The 25971-nt window shown below is 44.7% G+C and overlaps 1 protein-coding gene across 3 annotated transcripts in view; it reads right to left on the bottom strand.

Annotated features, from left to right (window-relative positions):
• SKI (SKI proto-oncogene) overlaps positions 1–25759 on the bottom strand; it is a 144730-nt gene extending 118971 nt beyond the window's left edge. Inside the window, exon 1 of one of the 3 annotated variants that reach the window (XM_043531650.1) lies at positions 24591–25759. In XM_043531650.1, coding sequence (XP_043387585.1) covers positions 24591–25502 — 912 coding nt within the window. In that variant the 5' untranslated portion in view covers positions 25503–25759. The remainder of the gene's footprint in view (positions 1–24590) is intronic. The other 2 variants (XM_007070173.4, XM_007070174.4) reach the window with 2 other exon arrangements.
• Between the last annotated feature and the right edge of the window lie 212 nt (positions 25760–25971).

The following is a 25971-nucleotide window of genomic DNA, read 5'->3' as shown; positions in this document are numbered from 1 at the left end:
GCATTATCCCTTTAAAGCCCTCCCATCAGCTTCCCAGCTGATGTTCGCATGGCATCTAAAAGGCTAGGTAAGAGCCTGGCAACCATGCAGGATTCCTGCAACAATATTTGCAAAACAAAACAAGGGGGGAAAAAGAAGAATCCCTTTTCACCCACTAGACATGCAACCAGAACTTACACCTCCCTCCCTCCCTCCATTAATATTCAGCAGCTTAAAACAAAGATAGACAAAAGAATGGTAACCTCAATGCCCGGGGAATTCATTAAACCTTCAGTATTTCGGTTCACCAGCCTCTCAGCTGCAATCGACTGAAACTGGAAAGAAAGTCATTACTCTACATTTAGCTGCACCCTGGGTTCTAGTGAAGCACAGCTGATTTCACACTAAGTCACAATAACGTGTCAGATCTCAGGCTGTGAGATGAATACTTTAATGTCTGATTTTGGCAAAGGGGTGTAGAGGAGAGAGGGTTGGTTTTTTTTTTGTTTTGTTTTTTTGGTAATAGTTAATTGGGGGGGAGGGGGGGAATTAGGGCCAGATACATAGTTGGTGTAAACCAGCATAGCTTCATGGATGTCACCAGATTCACGGTGGCTGCAAAGCTGGCCCCCAGACAACAAATGTGGTGCAAAGTTCTCTGAAAGCAAAAAAAAGATGCTCTCAGTTTCAAACTGTTGTAGCGACCCTTCAGTTTGATGCCTGGTTTTAAGAAGAAAACAATGTTAGCAACAAAAACCTTATGCTTACGTAACATCTCCTCCCAAAGGATCCCAAAGCACTTTCCTGACTGCTCTATAAACCACACACAGGGATCTTCTGCCACTGAAATGCAGCTGCCTCTCTAGTGGGTAGGAATCAGCCTCCTGGTTTAATTTTGCTGCGCTTGTTGATACAGTAAGAAACCACTTAACGTGAAATTGGTCCACTTACAAAGCAACGGAATGGAAGTGCCAAGTTGTATCAAAGCACTGCTGAGTGCAATTCCCGTTATAAGCCGCCCTCCCCCTACAAGACCGAAATTCTCTCCCCTGTGCAAAGGCAGAGAAAACAGGCAGTGCTCAGGGGTGCCCTGTAGACTCAAAGAGCAGACACAGCCCCTGCAGTTGACAACTGGGCTGGGTCTGTGTCATCCCACAGCCATGGTTCTGCCTTTTTCAAAATCCTCCTCTGTGGGTTCACAGCACAGGCTCCCACCGCCCTCTCTCCACCCCCAGCAGAACCACCCTGGTTCCACAGTAGTCAGGGCTTTCAGCGGCTCCCACAGGGACCACTGGCCACATGTGCTCCCACATTGTAAGAGCCCAGCCCTGCAGGGCAGCCCTGATCCACGAGACTGGCCAAGCACTGAGTCTAGACCCCTTTGCTTTTTAGCGGTACCACGTGAACAATCCAAGTGCCACCTGAATTCAGTGAGCGCTTTGGCTGCACGACAGGGCCTCGGGAAGGTTCTGTCCAAACGAAGATAGATCCCAGCCACGTAGGAAACGTAAGCTGAGATTGTTTTAAACACCTATCTTGAGTGGGTGATGTTATCGTGGCTCATGGACATTCTGTCTTTCCTCGTCGGAAAGTGGGCTGGCTAATTCATGGGCAGAATGGGAAAGGCAGAGGGCAACCGACAGACGCAGAATACTTAAAGCAGGCATGAGAATGGAGACAAAGCTCCCCTTTCACCTCCTGCTGTTATTTACCATCTGGGCTCCTGAAAAGGGGGTGATGGGTGGGAGCGTGACAGGTCTGGGAAGGGGCAGTATATTTAGTACTTTGTGTGTGTGAGAGGTCATGTGTCAGCGCCTTCACAGCACATGGGAACACAACCCCAAAGAAGCCTCAACAAAAGGGCTGCCTCTTCTGAGGCAGCCAGAAATTCTGTGAATGGAGGTCCTGGCATCACAACAGCAGCCTGCTCAGAATAAGGGACTGCTTTTCAGAAATTGCACAGGGCTTAGAGAAACATCCTCTAGGACCTAGCACGCACACAATCCCACCCTGAAAGCACAGTGACATGCTGAAGGGAAACTACCAGGTTAAAAAAATCTTATATAAAAAATGGCAAAAGCTTTCTCTCTTGTTAATAATCCCTTCGATCATTAGAACTGAAATGGCTTTCAAAAGCAAAATTCAATTTCCCTTCTGCAGCAATGCAGCTCACAGTCTGGAAAACAAAACAGTTAAGTTTTCACATTAGTTATAGTCACTTCCACTTTCTGCTTTCCCAACATTGTTTTTAGGTTGCAAATTCTTCAGGGGGATATTTAAAATCCACTGGATATGTGTGTAGCAAGCACCAGCTTGTGTTGGAGCCTTTTCATTCCCTTTTTTATTGATATTAATATAGAAAAGAAGACTGAAAATTCACATCTAGGAAGCACACAAGATTTTTGTTTGTAAAGTTCATTTTTGTGATGTGATTTTTATTTAAAAAAAAATAGCAATTTTCCAAAAGAAGAGACATGAAATCAAGAGTTCGGGTTTGAGGATGTTTCTCTGCCATTTTTTCCTTTTTTGTTCCTAAACAGGATTCTGAATAGTGTGCGCTCTACATTCAGTGCTAAATCTTTTAACAGGATCCCTTAGTCAAATGACATGATGGACTATTTGAATGTGAGTATCCTAGCCTTTTGCCCAGACTGGCTGTCTGCTGACTAGAGTGTTTCTAACAATGCTGCTACTGTAGACATTACTCTGTGCATTTGTTAAATTATTTAAAATCTATACCCTGTGAGATGCACAGATGTGAGAATCAGTCACCAGAACTAATGCAGCAGTTTTGTTTTGTTTTCTTTTTAAATCCATATGGCTCTCAAATTCTGTTAGTGGGAACCACTTCTCCCAGGCTAAAAGCTTTGAACTGAGGATATCTGTATTGTACCATCAACTGTACAGTAAAGATAATGGAAGTTTGTATGTTGTGGAAGAGAAATGAGCATAATTTTTAATTGTGATGATGGAAAGTTAGGACTAAACAGGAGTTTAAAAGGGCTACATGGGATCCTAACGCAATTCTTTAAATGTCACTAGAGTACGCACTGTAAATCTGTGAGAGCCTAACTTGTAAATGAAAATGTTATTCTTGTTGTTCCACCACCTTTCTTTTGTGTGTGTGTGTGCGCGTGCATGCGCACATACTTGCACACGCAGTCACAAACCACCAATAAGCACAATACGGAATTGCAATTAGCATGTCGTTGCAATGCACTGAAACAGACTGGGACTTCCAGGCCATTTCAGCATACACAGACTTTCACTCCATCCAAGTTCACAGAGAGGGGAGGAACTGGGGAACGCTCCCTCCCTTAATGCTGCCCGACCTACCATCCTCAGAAGCTGGTGAAGCAATGGTAGGGCTATTTCTGCTCCTGAGTGCTCACTTCCCTGCACAATGCCTGCTCAGCATCCCAGTACACCTTGGGTCGCTAAGCACCACTGCATCGGGGATATTCCATGCCGGGCACTCACCCCTTCCTGAATGCCCCTGTGGGGTTCTGTAAGCCCAAGCACTATAGACAGGTGTTGGGGCGGCTGCTGTGCACTGCAGTTACCATGATGAAGAATAAATTACCTGTCAGCCTAATAATGAGCAATTCTCCTCAATGGGAGATAAGGTGAGCAGAACAGCCCAACCACTAACCCCTGCCACTTACTACCTGATTGATGCCTGGAGAGATTTTTATAAAATGAGGAGCCAGCTGCTTTTCTGAACTTTACCTTATAGTTGGGGTTAGCATTAGCTTAGCATTAGAACAGTATCTCCCATATCACAAGCTGTATTTGAGGACAGGAGCATGATGTTGGGTGGCAGAATTTCCTACCATACCCTATTAGGAGTTAGCATCCTTATTTATCAAGGCATGTGTATACTGGCATCTCCATTAAAGGGCTCAATACTGTATCAGACAGATGGGGGAGGGAGGGAGAAGAGCAGCACTGGCCAAGTTGCATAATATTCAACAATGCTCTGATCTGAGGTCAATATGGCTGAGTGACGTCAACAGCTAAACTTTGCTTTGGAACAGTTCTGGCTTTGCTACGTTTGTGCAGTTATAGGGACAAAAGAGTCTCTGCTGGTATAAATGGGCATAACTCCACTAAAACCAGGACAGCTGCAGCCATATACACACCAGAGCCTGTTTGGTTCATTCTGGTTTTTTGGGTTTTTTTAAATGCATTTTTATTTTGTTGTATGTCAGGAATCCTAGTTGACAGGGAAAAGAGGAGAGAGAGAGAAGTGGGATTATCTGCTGCCCTGAACCAGGGTAAAGGTGGGTCAGATAATTAAATCTGTCCTGGGACTCTAAACAACAGATTCTATTTACATACATTTTCTTTTTACATGGAGAACATGTACAAGTGACTGTTTTCTCCACTCAATCCCCACTCCTTTTTCTCCTGACCGACCTCTACCTAAACACATTTACAGGGGTAGGACCAACAAATCCAGCTACATTTTATACAAACAGGAACGCAGTCAAAGACTAGCAAGGATTTCTGAGGGCACAGGGATCTCACTGCATTTGCCAATTTCCCACTGGAGATTTCCATATCTAAAAACCTCCTTGTCCAGTTGAACTAGTTTTTCTAAAGGGCAGTTCTGTGCGTAGGTTTTTGGCTGCATGAGATTCAAGGCAAGAGACAATTTTAAAATAACCATAATGGCACATGGAGCTTTACACTTCTAAGGTCTGCTCTTAGAGTCCTGACATAGACAGAACTTTTATCAGGAAGAGAGACCTAGGTCAGGTCAACGCCAGGAACTTGTGCCAGCATAGCAATGTCACTTAAAGGTGTGATTTAGGGGGACGGGGGGGGGGGGGGAGCATTTCTATACCAGCAAAAGCCCTAGATAGATGCATAGTCCCCCACGTTGCACGTCATTGTTCTTCAACATAAGCTTGCAGGGCCTTTGGGCGCATTTACTGAATCTATGCTGTGTGTAGCTCAGCCACACCCCAGATTCTGGCCCAGTGACTGCACAGAAGGTTAAGAGTACACGTGTGCAGGAACAGCGCAAGGGATGGGAGCCAGGGCTCCTCGGTTCTCTAAATGGCTATCACTCACTCACTGTGTGGCTCTCAATATTATTTCAGTACAGTTGCGCTACATTCAACATCCATGTCTCTAGGAGATGGACGTTATGCGTCTCTGTGTCGACTGTACATATTGGAGGGTTTCAGTGGCATTTCTAGTTCGATTGGTTTATGTATCACAAGGATGTGTGACGCAGCACATGGGGAATTTTCTGTCAATACAGTATCGCTTTTGTACATAGACTTGAAAGTTACGTATTGGGCTGGATTCTAATCTCACAAGAGTTTTACACTGGGCTAAGGCAATCGACTTCCATGGGAGTTACTTCGGATTGATACCAGCCTAAAAGAAAAGAGACTCAGGAGAACAGAGCATAGCCTATCTGTACTAGGAGTTTTATGGTAGGTATGAGTATTTGATGTGATGATGGTAGCCAGGAGGAGAGAAAACTTTAACTTTCTTTCAATTTGTTATTTATAAAGCAGAAAAGTGTATGCACTCCCTAAAACCCAGCCAAGGGAAAGTGTCAGGGATGAATGGTACCACTCATTCTCCATGGGGTACACACAACCCTGAGTTCAAATGCTGGCAGGCAAAAAGTTTTCAAAAGTCTCCTTCCAAATGAAAAGCTACTCCAAGTTGCCAGCTAACTATGACCAAAACACTTTCAGAAGTCCCTGCTTTGAATGTGGTGACTGACACAAACATTATAAACGGAGGACGACTCATTTTTACACACACACAATGAAGAAACGTAAGTACAATTGTGAAGAAGGGGGAGGAAAATTCCTTGCCTCCTAGATGGAGGATTTTTCAGCCCAAAGTAAATTAAAACAGATGGGTTATAAACCCTCCCAAAAAAGGAGATGAGTGGGGGGGTGAGGGGGTTTCTCTAATGGAAACCCCCTTTCAGCCTGAACTACAGCAGGGCTGCCGGGCACTGCTTTAACAAAGGCTTGAACTTCAAATGATCTGAGAAGGAGTCCTTTAATCCAGATACCAGAGGCCCTGGGAGGATGGCTGCGAGTTCGGAATCCCCAGGAGAGAAAGAGCTGACAGCATGATATATTTGAGAGGGTGAAGAATCTGTTAACCAACCCCAGCATCTCCACAAACCAAAACCAAAACTCGCAGGCAAAAAGGGAAAGTGGAAATGAAGGAAGCCAGAAAAAGTGACTGACGAGCTGGGTTTACAACACTACTGGGGTTCGGTATGACTGTGGAGCCCTCGGCTTGCACACACTGGGAAGAAAAGGCCCCTGTGGGGATCCACAAAACTACAAGCCAATATGAAATGTTGACATTGCTCCACGTGCAAGGGGAGATGAAGGTATTCCTGCGGCTTCAGCTATTCCGGACGCCACATAATGTGCTATGGTAAGCGAGAGTGATGAAACGGACTAAACTTCTGGAGGGCAAATTCTCCTTTCACGTGTGTATGTATTGTTCCTATGGACTCAGGAGCTGAAGCCAGCGTTCGGCCCAGAAATGTTACAGTAGCTCAAGGATGGGTCTTGTGGTTGATTCACAGGACTTGTCAGGACACCTGGGTTCCCTCCTCAGCAATACCACTGACTCAACGGGTGCCGTCGGGCAAGTCACGTCTCGTCTCGATGCTTCACTGAACCTACTCCACAAGCTAAATGTGTTAGTGTCTGCCAGACGCTTTGAGATCCTGAGCTTGATGCTGCAGGAGAAAGCGTTGGCTGATCTAAAAGGGTGGGAGGCAGGGGATTTCCCACATGGGGCATGGAACTGGAGTGCTCTCCCAGTTGCTGTTTGCCAGAGAACATTTCAAGCATCAAACAGGACAAGAATCTGACCTTTCTTGTTCCCCTTTCAAGTTGACATTTATTGTAGGTTTGTTTGTTGTTTTGATACCCTGTGTAGATTGCAGATAACAGGCAAGGCTAGGGATGTTCCTCCCTCCCACTTCTGTATTTGTTTGGGCAGGCTGCCTATTTAAGTTAATTTTGTTTTAATTCTGCATTTTGGTTAAGGTGCCTAGAGGCTTTTGGGCAGAGGCACCCGAGAAATTAAAATCTATTTATTTACTTATTGGTGTCGATAGGAGTTCAGCGCTCAGAGGGGAGGCAGGACAAGCCACAGATGTAGATCTGCACACAGTTCTGCTCCCGGGTCAAACCTCACCTCCACCAATACCAATACCCATATTTAAAGGGAGTAGATCACTGCAGCAGTGCTCAGAGCCAACACACAGATCTGACAGCAGTGTCTGATGACCTGCCTACAATATTAAGATATTCAGTACTGTAGCCTTTAAATTCCACCTGCCTTGGATGGTAGACAGGTGCACGCTAGCTCTGCTAAAGTTAGCACGCTAAAAGTAGCAGTGTAGCCGGGGGAAAAGGGTCGGCACAGACAGCTCAGGCTTGCTGCCTGAATACAAACCTGCTAAGACCCCATACATACATATTCGGGCGGCTAGCCCAAGCCACTGTCCGTGCTAACCCTGCCTATACTGGACACTAGCTAGAGTCTATCTACCTGCACTGGAAAGCATGCTTCCAGCTGCTGGTGGACATATCCTGGATGACACTGAGTTCCTGCAAGATACGCTGCCTACAGTCACACAGCTGGCTTAGCCCTACCCCCAGTCTATGGCCACAGAAAGAAAGCCCTGACCCTTCTGCACTCGAAAATCTCATGGGAGTCAGATTTCAGAGTAGCCTCCATTTTTAAATGAAACACTCAGCAAAATGCAGGGCACGATTCTGACCTCACACGGGTGGGAATCACCCCTGATGCCCGGGCAGTTAGATCTGTAAAAGCACAGAGGATGGAGAAGGGGCTATTTTAAAAGCTAAGAACACAAGGACGCTCAAGGCCAGCCAGGGCTCTAAGCAGTGACCTCTGTGTTTGGCAGGATTGTTTTAGGACTATTGTTCAACCAGAAGGCCAAATCAGGTGCTGTCATAGGCACTGTTCACCTCTTCTCTTCTGGGCAGTGACCCTTCCCCTCCCCACCTTACTCTTCTAAGCCATCAAGGGGACCAGGACACCTTCCTCCTCCTCAAGCTAAAGGTGGGTGCCCTCCTAATGTGAGGGTTACCCAGTTGGAAACTGTCCTCAGAGAACCAAAGAGCAGAATGGCACCACTCTCAAAGGCTATGCCATGCCAGAATGGAGTGTTAAAACCAAGGAACCTGGTCCAGTGCTGGACTTCCAGAAAATTTCACAACAGCATTAACACAAAAGGCTTGCCTACAATGGGGTTTTACTTTTTGCATCACTGCATTTGCACTATTGTTGCTCCATTGCAAACGTCAAGCGCGCACATAATGCACTGGTGTGAAAAGCAACTTTGACACCGCAAATCACCTTTTACACCAGGGTGGCATAAGTACACCACAAAATTGCAGCAAGTGTAGCTAAACCAATGTAGCTACAGCAGTTGAAACACACACAGCTCAGTATGGACAAGCCATACATTAATTCTTTAAAAAAAAAAAAAAGGCTCAAGAAATGTAATAAATGCTTTAATATGAGGCAATTAACAAGGTTTTACCGCATCTTTACAGCTTCCAAAAGAGCTTTATAAATGGAGACAAAAAAGCATAAAGGTCAGACGCACGGGGAAAGCTCACAGTATTTAAGAATGTTACCTTAACCAAAAAAAAAAAAAATCACAGTTTTGATAGTTCTGCAGGAAAAAACTTAGCAAATTTACAACAAAACTGTCATGTAATTAAGGCAAGGCACTTCACACATGAACTTAAACTGCTAATTAAAAACCCCTTGCTTAATTGACTGCATTTGCATTTCATTCAACTCCAAGTATAAACTGTTTGGGCAACACATATGCCCCTCCCTGGGTAGAGAAAGACTGCAGGTAAAATAAACAGGGGGCACCGAGAAGGAGTATCAGCGCCTTCTGAAGGAACTGGAAGGTGCCATCTGAAATCTTGGATATTCATTTTACTCTGCACCTTTGCAGTACTATGCCTGGGGACTCTGTGCTTCAAATACATTCTGAGATCCAAATACCATACTGAGGACCAAACCCAGCAATAACCACAAATGGGAGCACAGGGCACAACAAACAGTGGTCCCTGTCACCAATGCCTGCATCTGGTATATAGCTCCAGTTACCTTCTGGCAGGAGAGTTATTTTTCAACAGACCCAGCTGCTGCATGCTCAACTTTGAGCTCCAAGAAGAGGGGCAAGGAGAACCACCAAATCGCTGCTCTGCTTTTCTAAGAAGCACATGGGGAAGGAAGAGGAGAAGGCAGACAAAAGAAGTTCTGCAGCAAAAAATTTCAGCTACACATCAGAAAAAAATATCCTAACTAGGAAATCTATTAGACTGTAGAAGGAAAATGGTGGAAGACCCATTGGTTGCGTAGTCTATAAGTGAACTGGAGAATAGAGCCCTACCAGGGGATGTCAAACTCACTCGGCGGAGTGGGGTTGATATCTAGGTTTAATTATGATCAAGGGTTTCAAGTCAGGACTGTAAACGCCCCACAACGTATAGGTGAAAGGGAATTTCACCCCTCTGCATCTTTGTCACAGGATGTCTGCAGACTCAGGAAGACATCAGTGCACGGATTACACTCTGCTCACATTTGGAAGGTTATTGCTGCAGCCATGATGGCTAGAAACTTACTTTTGGTTTAAAATAAAGCTAAGATACTGCAGAATCTGAATGCGTCATGCAGGCCACACAAACACCATGTCAGACAGGTACATGACAGTTCTGCAACACAGCAGGGTTTTTCCAATCTCTGTCCACTGGAATTTGTGACCAATACTTTGGAAGTGTAATGTTAGCATTATTTCCTAAACTATGGCAGTTCTAGTCTTTTGCAATGGTGGCAGGGAATGGTAAAAGCCACAAAAAAAGACATCTGGCTTATTTATCTCAAGGCCAAAGGGATTAAATCTATTGCACTGATTCAAATCTCACACCAATGTAAATCAGGAGTGACCCTCTTTAAGTTGATGGCATTACACCAGTGTAAAAGTAATGCAAAATGAGATCAGAATCAGACTCTGCAACTCTAAATTCTCCGGAAAAATTAGTTAGTTAATTATTTGATGAGTGGTGCCCTTTAATCATTTCCCTTCTTACACCACTAACCCAAGAACACACACATTAATTCAGAAGGAACATCAATAAATTCCTCCTGTGCTAAGGACCCAATCCTGGAACGTGCATAACTCCAGTTGAAGCCAACAAAAGTTGGACCCTAATACTCTAAAATTCCTAGAACCAAATTACACTATGTATAATGCTGATTTCACCATACAAACCAATGTAACTCCCTGCATTTCAAAGGAGTTACTGAGAATTTACATCAATGTGACAGAGTAGCAGCCAGCCCCTGGCATTTATATTTTTATACACAACAGAGGTTGAGTATTAGAATGATAAAAGTTATTTTTTATATATTTCTAATATACAAAGACTTCCCAGGCCCAAAAAAACCACCAAACAAAAAAATCCCACAACAACTAAATTAAAATAGTGACTCAGCAGTAGTCATTATTAGTGTCTGGTTAACCAGACAAATATAAACAGACAGGTATGCACATTTTATTTAAATTGTCCTTTCTGAATTTAAACCTGTCTCCTGCTGATCGGATGCGGGGGAGTGATGACTGCAGAAGGCAGCAGTGTCAGGAGTAAAATTTAACTCTCCCTCCCTACCCCCAGACTTCAGAGTTTTATGGAAACTCTCTCTATAGATCACAGAATTCCAATCACTGGTGCAAGGAGAGGTCTTGTACATACTGCTCTCTCCTCTGACTTGCACTGTTTTACACTAGCAGCTCCATTTATTTCAGTGGAGTTATTCCTGATTTACACCAGTGTAAACTAAAATCAGAGTCAGGCCATCTTGTCTTTTTATACATACATAATGAACCAGCCCATTGGGCCTGATTCTCCTCTGATCAGGAGCAACTCCACTGAAATCAGAGTTACACAGAGGTAAGGGTGATGCAAGTGAAGGGAGACTCAGACCCCAATCATTTTATGCAGTGTCTAGGAAACAGTCTACGAACCATGAGAACACTTTTCCTTGAGCTCCGGGCTGAATCATGGAGTCCTGTAATAAAATCTAACCCATGAATGTACCGTATCCAAAATTATAAAGGTTCCCCCGTCCCTATTAAATAAAGGGATGTTGCCTCCTTTAGCTCATTTTTTAAAAGCTCCTGTAAAGTCTTTGAAATATTAATATTCTCTCCCAAAATGACAGCAGCTGCTCTGCTAGCCTGTGACACGGATGGTTTTGTTGAACACTTTTTTTTTTTCTTGGTTCAGTGTGCTTTGCATATGAAACAGGACATTCCCCATCCATCCCCTCCTAATCTAACAGGGACCTCACTTCCTCCCCATGAAACAAGCAGCCCATTCAGCAAAAGGGAAATCCCAGGATGCACTGGGGCAGAGCAGCTAAACAAGAAGCTTGGGGGAAAAAAACGAAAAAAGAAGTTTGAGTGCGTCCAAAAGAGCAGAATTGAGCTGGTAATTGTGACCTTGCAAACTAGTAATTTAGGATGTGGATCTGCTGTGCCAATCTTTCAAAAAGTTTTCCAAGGAGGCAATTCTGGTCTGTCCCTACAGCAATAGCCCACAAGAGAGATAATACACAGCAGCAGCAATCTGCTGCCAAAACAGAACCACTGATAAATAGCCAGACTGGAGTGTCCTCTATAATTACCGAACCAGATTCTGCATGGTAAATCTGGTGTAACACCACTGTTACTCCACGATGTCACGAAGAGCAGAATCTGACCTATGGATCCTCATGGAAAACTTTGAAGAGCAGCTGCTTTGGGCTTGTATTTTTTTTTCCCCCAAAACCCTTTTTACTTCTTAAGTTTGCATAAAATCAGGATCTTCTCCACTCTACATTTCTTCTCTAATGCTTGCTTTGTGACATCACAATTGTCTCCACAACAACTAATTGTGATGTCACAGAGGATTCCTATTTCAGATGGGGGGAAATAAGCAAAGAGAGAAGGAGAGGGAGCTTCTAAGCAACAAAGGAGCTGTTTTCATGCAAATGTCATAAGGAAGAAGAATACAACAGCATAAACAGAAGGGCTTTCAAGTCTGCCATGAGGAGGATCAGCTGCTCCTTAAGGATAGCATGAAAGAACAACATAAAGGTTAGACCAAAAGTATGAATTCTGCATCTGGCTTACTGGTATAAATCCATTGAAAACAAAGTCTAATCAACATAAAACTGGAGAAATGCAATGGTGAATAATGCCCTTTAACTATTGTAATCTTACTAGCTAATTTTTTTAAACTTAAAATTACATTATAATACTTTCACACACAAATTCTTCTCTCAGACTGATGTAAATCCCGGTAACTCTAGTAAATCAAGTGACTCTTGATTTCCAACAGTAACTTAAGAGCAGAATTTGACACACAAACTACAAACCACTGCTGAAAGAGGCCCAACTTCTGAAGCTGTTCAACAAATTCTGCTCTTGGTTGCGATGGTTTAAATCTGGATTAATTCCACTGATGTTGCTGGAGTTACTCTAGTAATACAGAACAGAATTTTACCCAACGTCAGTTTGCCTGAATGAAAGCAAGACACTTGACCTGGTTCTGATATCACAGAGGGGTCTGATTCAAAGCCAACTGAAGTCAATAACAGTGTTTCCCTTGACTTCAATTGAACTTGGATCAGACCCTAACACAGTTTTTATACCAGCACAGCTTGACTGATGTCAGTAGGGTTTACTCTTTATTTACACTAGACCATAAGTAAGAAGTGAATTAAGGATCCCCAGAATTTGGCCCAGTGGGAACTGTGCTATTTAAAGTACCACTCCCTTTTATACGTGAGGCCTAAACGGCAAAGGTAAATCTATAACTATCATATATCTCCATATACTGGTACAGTTCACCACTGGGATTCAGAGCCCAGATCTTTCCTATCCTTCCAATACAGCCTGTGTCATGTTTTAAACCTTTTCCATAACACTATCTTTCATCTTGAGCAGTGAACTGCTAAACTCATAAGAAAATAACAAGAAGCATGAAAATCTGTACTAGCACAAATGCTCCAAATGCCAAGACTAACTTATTTCTAAAAATTAATTCAACTCTTTCATTTCTTAGCTGCAGGCCATTTGCTGCCACTCCTTTTTTCCACCCAAACAAAAGACGAAAGGGATGACTCAAAGGAACTTGAATTTCAAGCTAAAGCCACAAAGCACTGAACGCTTGATCTTAATATTAAACAGGTGTGCAGATGCCATTCATTCAAGACTCATCATGGCTGGCTTTCTTTTTTTTTTTTTAAACTTGAAAAAGCCCTGATTTCCTTAAAGACACATGGACAAATTCAATGATGACATAAGTGTGGCGTAAGTCACATCTTGGGCAAAAGCTGCTCTGAAAATGGGTGAAATTTTACAGTGTTGCCAATTCCAAGCATTCAAAAATCATGACTCAGGCTCCCAAAACTCATGAGGCTGATTTAAAAGTTATTAGATTTGGGGTTCTTTTTCATAGCCTTTTGATTTCTGAACCATTACTGGTGTCACATTTTACAGCTTTTCTCCACAACCACAAGGTCTAGAAACTTACTTAAATAAAAAAAAAAGTGGAGATTTTAAAATAATCATATGCCTCCAGGAGCTGAGGCTTTAAGAAAACACCAAATATCGTGAGTCTTACACCCTTTGCACCATCGTTTTGCACACCCACCAAATGCTAAGTTGGTATAAGTTACACCACTTTATCACTTACACCCATCTTATAATACTCTTTACTGCTGAACCTGGCGCAGAGATCTCCATGGAAGATGTGCCTATCTAGTCCTCAGTTAAAACCCTTCACTGATTTTGCAAAAACTAAACTCCTGTGACAAAAGAGGAAGGCAAAAAGCCAAGAACAGCTAAACTTTTGCTACAGGACTTCACGGGCTTATTGTACGGTATGTTTCTTATTAGTGACAAAATGCGAATAAAGGAATATCAGGAATGGACCTCATGCTGCAGTCTGAACTCATTCATCCTGATTTTCATCTCACTTATCTCAGATTTGTACCATTGAAAATTAATTCATGCCAGCGTAAGCAAAGGACAACCATGCCCATTGATTTCACTGGGAGTGCTGCTGGGTAAAGGATGGAGAATCAGGTCCATAATGCTGCTGAGTATTTTTAAAACAAATGCCTACTATCTTTGAACTCAAATACATTTATCAAGAAGGAAGACACAGGCATAAAAGGAAACCCTGTCTCATGAATGCTAAAGGGACAAATTCTGATCTCAGTAACACCAGAATAAATTTGGAGTAACTTCACTGAAATCAATGAAGGCTGAAAATCACAGCAAAATAGTGTCCTCGTACTATAAATTTTTCTTTTCAGGCCCATTAATTAAGGTGTTGATTTCAAGGATTTTCTTTTAATTTTAGGTTACAGATTAGGTGCAGTGAAAGCTAAAACGCTTATTTTCCTGTTTAAATACCCAAAGCTAATTTTTTTTAAAATAAAGGATACTTGTCAAATAAAACACCAAAAGAGTCTTAGAGAACTGTATCTTCCATAGTGTTGTCTTGTTTTTTTTTCTTAAGAGTAATTGATGGTTTCCTGCGTATGCTGTAACAATAATTGTTCTAGTGAGCAAAAGCATTGCTATGCAATACATACATTTTAATGCTCCATAGAATTGATTTAGTTAACTAGAAAGACGTTGCAAAAGCATGTTTTATGCGTGCAATTCAAGACGTCCTGAGTTCCAATAACATACAGTAAATCACTGCTAATAAACAGCCAGAGAAAACAGCGACTAAGGTCCCAATCCTGCAACGTAACCCTGCATGGGCAGATCTCTTTGCCTGCCCAGAGTCCCACTGAAGTCAATGGGACTCTGCATTGGTCCTGGGAACCACCTGCGCAGATCAGGCTGTTTTACTGCAGTGTAGACATATCCTCAAAGTTCCATCAATACAAGTGCTAGTTGGAGGTTCTTCCCCCACCTGCATCTCAGCGCCAAGTGGCATGGAAGGTTTTCAGCCCAATGAAAACAAACAAGACAGTTTTCCACTAATCAAAGGAGTATCACAGAAGTCCCTCCAAGCCCTTTCATTATTTAAAGGGTGGGAAGCCTCAGTCACTGGTCTCTTCTGCCTAACACCAGTAATAAGGACAACAACTTCCCCATCAAAGCAGGAAAATCCAAAGACTGAGAAAAACCACGTGGTGGTGTTATTTATGATTTTAACAGCACCGTTAACATATTCTGCAGCTTTACAGACACACTGTGAAAAAGACGAGGTCCCTGCCCAGAGAAGCCTCCAATCTATCAGTCCACTTGACTTTGCCTGGGTATTAGGGTCTGTTCTAAACATATGCAGGGCCTATGGCAGACATAATGCAGTGAACAATGGAATTCAATCGGGGGTGGGGAAAGGGTTCATGGAACAATGAGGGTTACAGCAGTGAAAAGACATGGAACAGTTTTCCCTCCCAACGCCAGCAGATGTTGTCCAATTAAAGATGCAAATAAATCATCCTTTGCATTGCAAGTCAGAAAACAAACACACAAAGCTTTCTAAATACATTTCAGTTTAAACTTGCATAATTCTCCCAGTGGAGAAATCATCCTAAACTTATGCAATCCTTAGAAAGAGAGACATTATTACAGCTTGTGTAACAATTTCAGTGCCACCCAGAGAACAGTAATCTGCACAAGGAAATGCAGACACAACCCTATCAGAGAACACCACACACACACAATTATATGTGGGGAGGGTGGCCACCATGGGGGCTAAAACCAGAGACATCAGCTTCCAGAGCGACTGCTCGGTAATTGAGCTAGAGGGGCTGCTCCCTCTGCGCCAGCCAGAAAAGCCTCTGTTATACTTAACCCAGACTTCCTAACACTCGATATCCTGTCTGCTATTTCAATGCCCTTACTCAACGTTTCAGACAGACATTACACAAACTGGCTGGTGAAAAGGGCTTGAGAAATCAAGAACCAATCCAAGTGAATGACCTTATTCTTTAAATTGATACCACTGACTGAGGCTGAGCAGAGGCTAAAGAACAAAGGTACAGAGGTGCAAGTCTTCCTAGCGTGCCACCTAAATCCTCCACAGGGCAAAATGGAGGACATACAAGGCCACAGTATTAAAAATGAATAAATAAAAATGTTAACAACCCAGCATTCTTGCTTGCAAGAAAAGGGGTGAGCATACCACACATTCTGAAGCAAAAAGGAACGTTACTGAAAAGAAAAGAAAACCAAGAAGAGATCCTATCCTCCACAAAGCATATGCAAAGTTAACCGCACATAAATCAATACACAGCAAGGACAGGTCATTGATTAGTTCATTTGCTGTTTACTCTGAGCCTAAGGTATGATGCTTCAACTATTACGTATGCACGTAATATGTACTTGCGCGTTTAATTCCATTTACTTTAATGGGACTGCTGGGACTACTCAGTGTAAATAAGAGCTACAGGATCAGGTCCTTATTTAGCAGAAAAGGTGATTATACCGCTTGTTGCTTTAATACTACATCCTCAGCCTGGAAAAGCCCGCTTAGACGAGATAGTAGCCAACCACTGACTGAGCCAATGATAAGAGCTTCACTCATGGGAATTCCCATTGGTTTCAAGGAGAGTTCCATTACAGAACAGCAGCAGGAGTGGGGCCCAAATTCATATCAACCTGTGTTTTTGTTTTCTCATCCAAGAACAAGTAAAACCAACACACATAGCTCAGTGTGGAAAGGCCAGTGTCCATCAGCCAGCAGGCTTCCCCATAATTAAAAACAAACCCATTCCAAAGAATTATAAAACTGTATTTGATGCCATTTGCATGCAAGTTTATGGTATCTACATTACTACTGGAAAAAGTGTGGCCCTTACTCCCGCTTTAGAGGGGAGATTTGCTAGGCTGCAAAAATCCCTATTTAACAACTGAAATCTAGATACCTAACAGCAATCATAAATCCCAATTCCTGCATGTGACATTGTCCTTTCTGTCTGAGGACAAGGGACAATTTACAGCAATAAGCACTATCCATCCCTTTAGTAAGTGTTTCCAGGAGCAGATCCATAGTGCACTTCTGAAAATGAAACCCCAATTTTGATCTGCATTTCCCAAAGCAGATATACTAAAGTAATAACACAGCTCTAGATTCTGCTCTTAGATGTAGGCATTGAGTACCAGTGTAAATCCAGAATAACTCTACTGACTTCAGCGGTGCTACTCTGGATTCAGATGGGTGTAATTAGATCAAAATCTGCCCCTATGACTCTAGGGCCACACTCTAGGATGGCTCAACAGCCAGTCGAAGTACAGGAAGGAGTTTGATACAACTACAGTATTTCTGTGGTTTGTGGGCAAATAGGCTTCAGTTACTTTGTCTGCTGACTGCTTGAGTGAGAACTGCAGAACTAGCCCCAAACTATCCTTATGTTACAGAACCTTGGGGGGCGGGCGGGGGGCTTTAAGTTATAATCTGCATTTAAATCTTTGCAAAAAAAAAAAATGTAAAGGAGCTAAGCAGCGGAGGGAGAACTAAGTATATCTTAACTGAGCAATCACTGTTGCCCATAGTGAATTCTATACACTTCAATAATAATTTTCCAAGGTAAAAATAATACAGTATCAACTCAATCCCAATATTTTCCAATCTCTTTGCAGACTGAAGACTACTGTTTAGCTTTTAGCATGGAGCAGCAGAATGAAATGCAAAGATTTTCTGCACAAAAATGTCAATGTTTACTGCCCAAATTCAGAAAATATTTTTAAAAATGCATTAAAAAACCCCAGATGTTATGTTTGTTAACAGTCAAATAAATTTCATTTAATAATGAAGTCCACAAGTTCAAACACAAACATGCTAAACTATTACATTTTTTAGATAATGCTTCTTTATCTGGAGGTCAATTTGATTCATGTGCCTTGTCCAGCCACTCAACCAAAATGGAGCAGTCCTACTGACTGCTAGTATTCTATAACTACACTACCTAGGAAGCAGTGTTTTATAAATCACCAGTGTTCATTCCTTAACTATCTTTCTTTCCCAAGAGCTCAGAGATAAGGCCTCTAAGGCTAAATCCTCCCATTGGAAACAGTGATACAATTCCCATTGACTTCAGTGGGAGTTGCTTCTGGGCAAAGTACTATAGTGTTGAGCCCAAAGCTTGCTACTGTCTTTGAAAAGAAGAATTAAACCTGGCTTAGACAGAACTGGGTCTGAATAACGCACTTTGAGATGGATTTTTGTGTGTGATATCTAGCCAGAGCATGTGCCAAGCTACCAGTGTGAATTCCCACCATCAGACACTTCACACTGCTAGTGCTGCAGACATGCACAATTTCTGACTGTGCTGAGTTGTGATAGAGGTCCTCTTCAAACTGGAATCAGGACCACGTTAACAACTGTGTCAAAACAACACTGCCACTTGAAATGTTCTATAGCATGGTTTCCCCAATCAGAGCGACATGGATTTCTTATTCCGAAGAACCATGCTAGCCAAAACATGCTTAGGCTCAATGGTCTTGTAAATACTAGGGTTACCTTAAAATTTCCCACCATTCTAGCAATGTTGAAAGATGTAGCACAGATAAAGTGCAAGCAGCTGCCAGCATTTTAACCACTGTTGTCTAGACATGCTCTGAAGCCTAGTATAGACACCTCCGGATCATGTATGGCATGCTTTTGTAAAGCCAATCTAAACACAGATCCCAAGAAACAAAAATATGCCCTCACTAGTTAAGACGATCAAGTTAGACCCCTGCTAGCAACAACCATGTTCAAATCCTAAGGCGTAGTTCAGATATTAGGTCCTTGCAATGTAGTCAGGACCAAACTATGTTTAACTTTGTCCCTAAAGTGTACTGAAGCCTTGGACAGGTCCAAGTCCTGAGTTCATAAGCCACAAAAATGGTGTGTCAGAATAGGCTACAAAAAGAGCAAATGTTTGCAGTTCTAACGTTGGGATTTTCCAAAGAGCAGAAGGAAGGGAGTTAGGCACCCAAAATCCCTGCCTAAAAAAAAATATCAGAGGTCTCACTTCAGTTACTTCTACCGGGGTGAACTAGTTTATGGCAACTGAGAGCAGAAGTCGGCTCAGAATCCTCATTTCATTATTTGCAAGATATTCACACATGTGCACACGCGTGCGCGCACACACACACACCCCCCACCTTACTTCTCAATCCATAACATCTGTAAATCAGTTTCCACTCCTGGGGAAAAAAATAGCTGATGCTGCTTAAAACACGGACATCTCCACAAACACACAGGATTTTGCTTTAAGCTTGGTATCATTTTTGGAGCTTAGCTTCTGAGCCATAAAGTGATACCAAGCTTAAGCTGTTGCTCCGAGCCATTGCTGGTTCCTGCTTTGGTGGCCATCTTGGTTTTTATTGAAGATTTTCAAATAAAATTTTTAATAGTCAGATAATGCAATGAGTCATGTCAGTGCTATATATAATAATGGGCCTGATCCTGCAGTCTTTAGGCAGGCAGAATTCCCCACTGACTTTTATCTAATCCATTTAGTGATGGACTAGATAGTAGTTTGGATGCCACAACCTGGGCAGAACCAAAAGTTCTCTACAGTGCATGTCACAGGCCATACATTCCTAGCAACTGCAAGAGATTCCTCTTTAGGTAGCAGGGACTCGCACTAGTGGAGTAAAAGGATCCGGATTTTATCCCTGCTGCCACTGTGAAGTTCTGGGTGGCCATAGTGTGCAGTACAATGACAGCTGTGAAGTACTTAAGTGGCCACAGCTATCTTACAATGTCACTCAGAGCTGCATTATTTCACCGTGAATAATTTCTGTCCTTTGATTTGGCTGCACACTTGACCTGGCTAAACCTTACTCCAGCTGAGAAAGCTCCGTGATGTGGCAGCAGCGCTGGATTTGGAGGAACTGCTAAATAAAGTGGAAGGCCTACTGTGCTCATTTGCATGTCAATACCCAGAATGCTACTTCTAGCTCACAGCCACTTCATAGAAATGCTGGGACCTGAGCCATGGGAACACTGCAGCGCTGGTGCGTGTGGGAGTGTGCACGGAATTCTCTTATCCCCCTAGTCTCTGATTCTATGTAGTTTTGCTAAAAAAAAGTCTAGCTCTGAAATGCAAGGAGAGGGGAATATTAAAGCCCATCAGAATGTGCTCAGTTCGATGACCCACAGAAAGTGGTATGGGGCAGGGTGACAGGCTCTTACACTGTTCTACTGGAGACTGCCCACCAATCAAAAAAGCTTTAAAGCCCCCTTTTGAGGCTTTAGTAGCTCAGACACTTTGGAGACATGCTGGCATGCAGAAAGCAGACAGACAGCAGACCAGGATAGGGCAAGGGCATGAGCCATGGAGCACAGGAGAGATGGGGATGGCGATCCAGGCCTCACCTATACTGGCCAGAGGAGACCATGGAGGTCTCAACTGAAGTACTGTGTCCAGTTCTGGGCATCACACTTCAGGAAAGATGTGAACAAGCGGGAGAAAAAAAAAATCCAGAGGACAGCAACAAATATGATTATAGGTCTAGGAAACATCACCTATGTGGAAAGATGAAAAAAAGGGTTTTATTTAGTCTGGAGAAGAGAAGACTGAGGGGGAACATGGTAACAGTCTCCAAGTACATAAAAGGCGGATATAAAAAGGAGGGTGATAAATTGTTCTCCTTAGCCACTAAAGATAGAACAAGAAGCAATGGGCTTAAATTGCAGCAAAGGAAATTAAGGTTGGACATTAGGAAAAACTTCCTAAGTATTGGGACAAATTACCTAGGGAAGTTGTGAAATCTCTGTCAGTGGACAGAACAGGTTTGACAAACACCTGCCAGGGATGGTCTAGATAATACTTAGTGTTGCCTCTGTGGAGGGCACTGGACAAGACAGCCTATCTTCAAGGTCCCTTCCAGTCCTATGTTCTTATGATTCTGTGCAACTATACCAAAAGAAACCATGGCTCTCAATTTATGGGACCCATTTTTGCAGTTCTGGAAGTTTTTAAATCTTAGGACACACAACCCAGAACTTGGTGGCTGTGCTTTGAATAGCTCCACTCCAGACACAGTGGGTGAGAAGGGAGAGGGAATAAACTAATGGAGAAAAGTAGAAGAGAATAGGACACACTCACATATAAAACCAGAGGCAGCAGCAGGAGACCAGGAAAGGAGCAGGGAGAACAGAAAACAATGCCAGGGGGAAGTGGGAGAGCAGGGGCGGAGGGGGAGAATCCAGGTGACAAGAAGAGGCAGAAGGGGAGGGACAAGGGCAAAGACTGAGGGGAAACAGGAAAGAGCTCAAAAGAAGAGGAAGCTCTGGGAAGTGGAGGGAAGGTGAAGGTTAAGGGTGGAGTGGATGTGAAGAAGCTCAGAGGTCAACACAGAGGGAAAACAGACCCGAGATTAGGGAGGAAATAAAAAGGAATAAAACTAAAAAGAAAAGGGAAGGAAGAAAAGTGACAGACTCTGAGGAACTTGCTCTGCTGTACTGCAGAGTTCAGAGCTTCCTCAAATCTGTGGCTTTAACCCATTGTTCCCTTCATGAGGCTTTCACCTGCACTGCAGCTCTAGACCAAGCCACTCCTGGGAGGAGCAAAACCACAGACACCACACCTTGCACAATCACAGACAGACACATAAGGCACTTCATACAGTCATGCTGACAGAGCAGTAGAGATACCCCCAGCCCCAAACACCCCAGAGACACACAGCACACAGACCGACACATATAAGCACAGACCCATCATGAAACTGAGACAAATTCAAACAAATCACAAAAGAAGGCACACATCACACACGCATATGTACACAAATGGATATATGACAAAACAAAGTGACACAAGCACATACACACAAAAAAGCGAAGCGACACAGACACACGTTTCACACATTTATCCACAAAAAAGCACCCCACACACAGCCAGAGACACACACAAGCATGCAGGCAGACAGTGATAAACACAACCACACAGAGCCAGAGACAGGATCTTCCTTTCATTTCCTTGCTAGGCGACCTAAAATTTACTCCAGTCTAGCAGCCCTTGAGCCAGATTGAATCTCTCCATAATTATCTGCAAACGCTGCTACAGCACAAACGACCTTAACATATGATATCCCGTTGGCTACATCTGATGGAAAAAGGCTGGAGAAAAAGGAAACATAAGTGAGCTAAGGCAATTCCAAAACTCTGTCTGGTCTGCCAGGTAAGTTGTTGACAGGGTCTCTTCAAGATTGTGCTGTATTTATACAGGAGCCCTGAAGCCAACTCAAAAGCCTTGAAACTTAGCCCAGTTCTGCACAAGAACTGAGATAAAACATTCCCCTTTCCCCACCCTATCTCCAGAACATGGACACAACCCACCCCTTACAATATTGCATTTTGAAAGCCAACACCCTGGGAATTTCATAGCATAAATGCATTTTGGCAAAATGTTCCAAAGTAGCCACTGATCTTTTAATATTTTTGATGCCACAATTTTTAGGTGCCCAACTTGAGCCTCATTGATCCTGATTTGTCAGAGGTGCTGTGCACCTTTCCCACAGGCCTCATCTGGAGCCAGGAGTGCTTAGCGCTTTCTGAGAAAGTGAAGTCCCTTTTGGGGTGGGATCTTGAGTTGGGCTCCACCCCTAAAAAAAAAATAAAAAATCAATAAATCAAAGCACCCCAAGTTCAGTAACCACTTTTGAAAAACGTCACCCCTTGTGTCTAAACTTCCCCTGACTCCTCCACCTAGCTCCAGTCAAGGGTTCTGGATACTGCTAAAAACAGTGTAAAACTCCATAAAAACCATTGACACCACTTAAGGTTTGAAATTCTTCAAATGAAAGAGGTCAGCTATGGAAATGGGGAAGGAATCCACCAATACGCGACTAACCCAGGAAATAGTCAAAACACACCTTTCTGGGAGTAGGAGAGGGAAATGGGGAGAGGTGGTCTGGGCAGGATGCCACAATCGCAGCAAGGTCCCTTCACCCCAAAAATCCTGCTTCCCCAGCCTCACAACCCCACCCCCTTCTGAACCCTTCCCCTCCCCACACATCTGTACAAGATAGTCAATCCCCACCATGCCACCTTAGCGCATGATTAGCAGCGGACAGACAAGCCATTAAAAACACATCCACCTCCAACTATGGCGATAATGTGGCTCATCACAGCACAACACTGCCACAATGGCTCTGACCCTCCAGCTCTGGGGAGGAGAATTTGAGGAACTAGAGGGAGGAGGAGTCTAGTTACTGATTTGGAAAAAAAAGAAAAGAAAGAAAAGCTAGAGGCAAGCAGCTGAATTAACTGGGCCTCCCAAACCTAGCTGGGCTAAGTGCAGTTTTGTGTCTGGATATTTAAAAAAGAAAGTTAAAGATAGAGAGTGATTAAAACAAGCATTTGGGAAGTGATGAGAATATCCCTGCCCATTCACAATAGGCTTTAAACGCTTCTCTTTGGGTTTGTGCCTAGCTTTGTGCACCCTACAACTCCAGCAACTAAAAATCCCCAACAAAATGAGACACAATCCACCCAGCAAGCCAGTGCAGTAGAACTCAAGGGAAGGAGTTAACTCGACTTTTCGTGTGTGCGCACGCGGACAGTGTGCTGCTCATCCCACAGCCAATTACACCACCGCCAGTGAGCCAGACATCCTGGTGTCTGCGAGGAAGTTTTCAGGGCCCTGTGGCATTGCTGCCCATTGATCAGGACTGGTGCCAGGGGCCACCATGGCCTGCCACCCACCCACATGCTGGGGATTCAAGCTGCTCAGACTGAAGAAGGGAAAGAAAAAAAAAAAAAGCCACCTAAAATAAATGTGGTTTAGCAGTCTGGATGGGCAGCGTCAACACCCGCATGGCATATCTTAGAGGCTGCTGCAGTTGGCTCTAGACAGATTAATTTACTGGATTATACAAAACCCAATACACAAAAGCCAGTCTGGTCGTAGGATTCAGACAATGTGCTCAGTCTTCTCCGTTCACACACCAGTCGCTAATGCGGGCTACTAGTATACTGACCTATTGTCAGAATTTTTCCTATATACCCCTGTGACCAGTCACATTTCATTTCCATCTACGCTTGGAGATCGTTTAGTCTCTGTTCCCAGACCTGTTCAATGTATTAACACATACATTAGGAGTGGAGTTGTATGTATTTCTGTAAAGAGCAGTTTGTTCGTGTTATCTGTCCTTGCCCCAGCTTCCGTGCTTCCCCATACAGGCTACGATCCCAAAGTCCTGGCCTGGCCAGCACTCCCAGTGAAAGTATGGGGGGGGGAGCAAGGGCAGCAGGATCAGGCCCCTAATGTACAATTCAAAGAAGAAATAGAAAAATAAAAGTATTTTAAGGAAAACCTAAAAGCCACCAAGAAGAACAACAATTTAAGCCTACAAGAGAGCAAAGTGCAGTGTCTAAGAATGCTCTTCCACATCACCCCACTGGGCTCGATTTCACAGCATGGTTAGACTGCTGCACGCCTTTAAAGGGAAAGGGGCCACCAACGCTGGTTTGTCGGGAGACCGCTGGAACCGTGGGCAAATTTCCCCACCCTCACCCCCCCCCCCCCCAAAACCAGGTGCCCCTTACCCTGGGTGCTTTTCTCTTGTATTTGTTGCTGTAGTCAAATTTCTCTTTCATTTCATCCAAGAACTGGCCCAGCCTTGCTTTCTCCTCTTTCCCGGTGTAATCCTGGCTGAGGAGGATATAGGACCTCCAGTTAGCCGAGTCAAAGCCCCAGTGGCAAGTCCTGTTCTCCAGGGATTTATGCGAGTGGACCACAAATTTGTGAGGCGGGTACATGAGCCTGCAGTCCAAGCACTGGATGCAGGCAGCGCTGGGGTTGGCGTACAGCTCCGGCACGAGGAGTCCCTTGCACTTCCCGAAGCACTCGTGGTACACCTTGAAGCTCTTCTCCGTGAGCTCCAGCTCGATGGTGCTGGAGAACTCCTTCTTGCAGCGGGGCGGGTAGGTGCCCCCGTAGAGCAAGGCGTTGCAGAGCCTCTCGGCGTCCGTCTTGGTGATGAGCCCGCAGGACGGGGCCGAGAAGGGCAGGATGCCCATGACTTTCAGGATCTCCAGCTGGTCGGCCGTGCACCGGGAGCAGTAGACGTGCAGCTCGTCGCACACCGAGTTGATCTGCTGCAGGGAGAAGTCCCGGAGCACGGAGTTCAGGATCTGCGGCAGGCAGAGCCGCTTCTCCCCACCCACCACGAAGCAGGAGATGGTCTCCCCTTCCAGGATGGTCTCGCAGCGCTCCGTGGACCTGTCCGAGGGCATGAAGAAGGGGCCCGGCATCACCGGCGGGGGCTGGATGGGGGGCAGGTGGAGGACGGGCTCCGCCGGCTCCTTGCCATTGTCCTTCTTGTACATCTCCTGCGCCCAGCGGGCGGAGAAGGCGGCCGGGCCACCCAGGGAGCTCATGGAGCTCAGATGAAACTGTTCCAAGGTCTTCTGCAGCCCGGGGTGCGGCTGGAAGCTGCTGCGACCGACCGTCTCCATCTTTCAGCCCCGGAGCCCCCTCCCCGCCCCGGCCCGGCCAACAGCGAGAGGGAAGGGAAGGAAGCGCGAAGCCCCGGCTCGGACGCCGCTACGCCGGGGGCCAACGCATCCACAGCGCCCGGCCCGCCCTGCGTGGCCTCCGGGCCGCAACCCCCCCCCCGCCGCTGAGTGTGCCCGCGGGGCGCGTGTGCCCGGCGCCGGGGGGGCCACTTGCACCAGCGCCGCGCCTCCCCCCCCACCGCTGCCCCGCGAGTGTCGCGCCGCCCGCCCCCCCTGAGCACACCGGGCCCGCCCGCCCGCCACGCCGCCAGCACGCGCTCTCCCGGCCGCCCCCCCCCGCAGCAAACCCCCCCCTTTCCCCTCCCCCCCAATACACCCCACAGAAAAGTCTGTGCCACGCTCCAGCCCCCGGGGGCTCAAAGGCGCGCGGGCTGCGGCTCTGCGGCGGCCTCCCGGCTGTCCATCTCCA

Source organism: Chelonia mydas, chromosome 18, assembly GCF_015237465.2.
Source record: "Chelonia mydas isolate rCheMyd1 chromosome 18, rCheMyd1.pri.v2, whole genome shotgun sequence".
In the NCBI taxonomy this organism is placed as follows: Eukaryota; Metazoa; Chordata; order Testudines; family Cheloniidae; genus Chelonia; species Chelonia mydas.
Note: the sequence above shows the minus strand (reverse complement) of the source record. Positions and strands in the feature narration are given on the sequence as shown.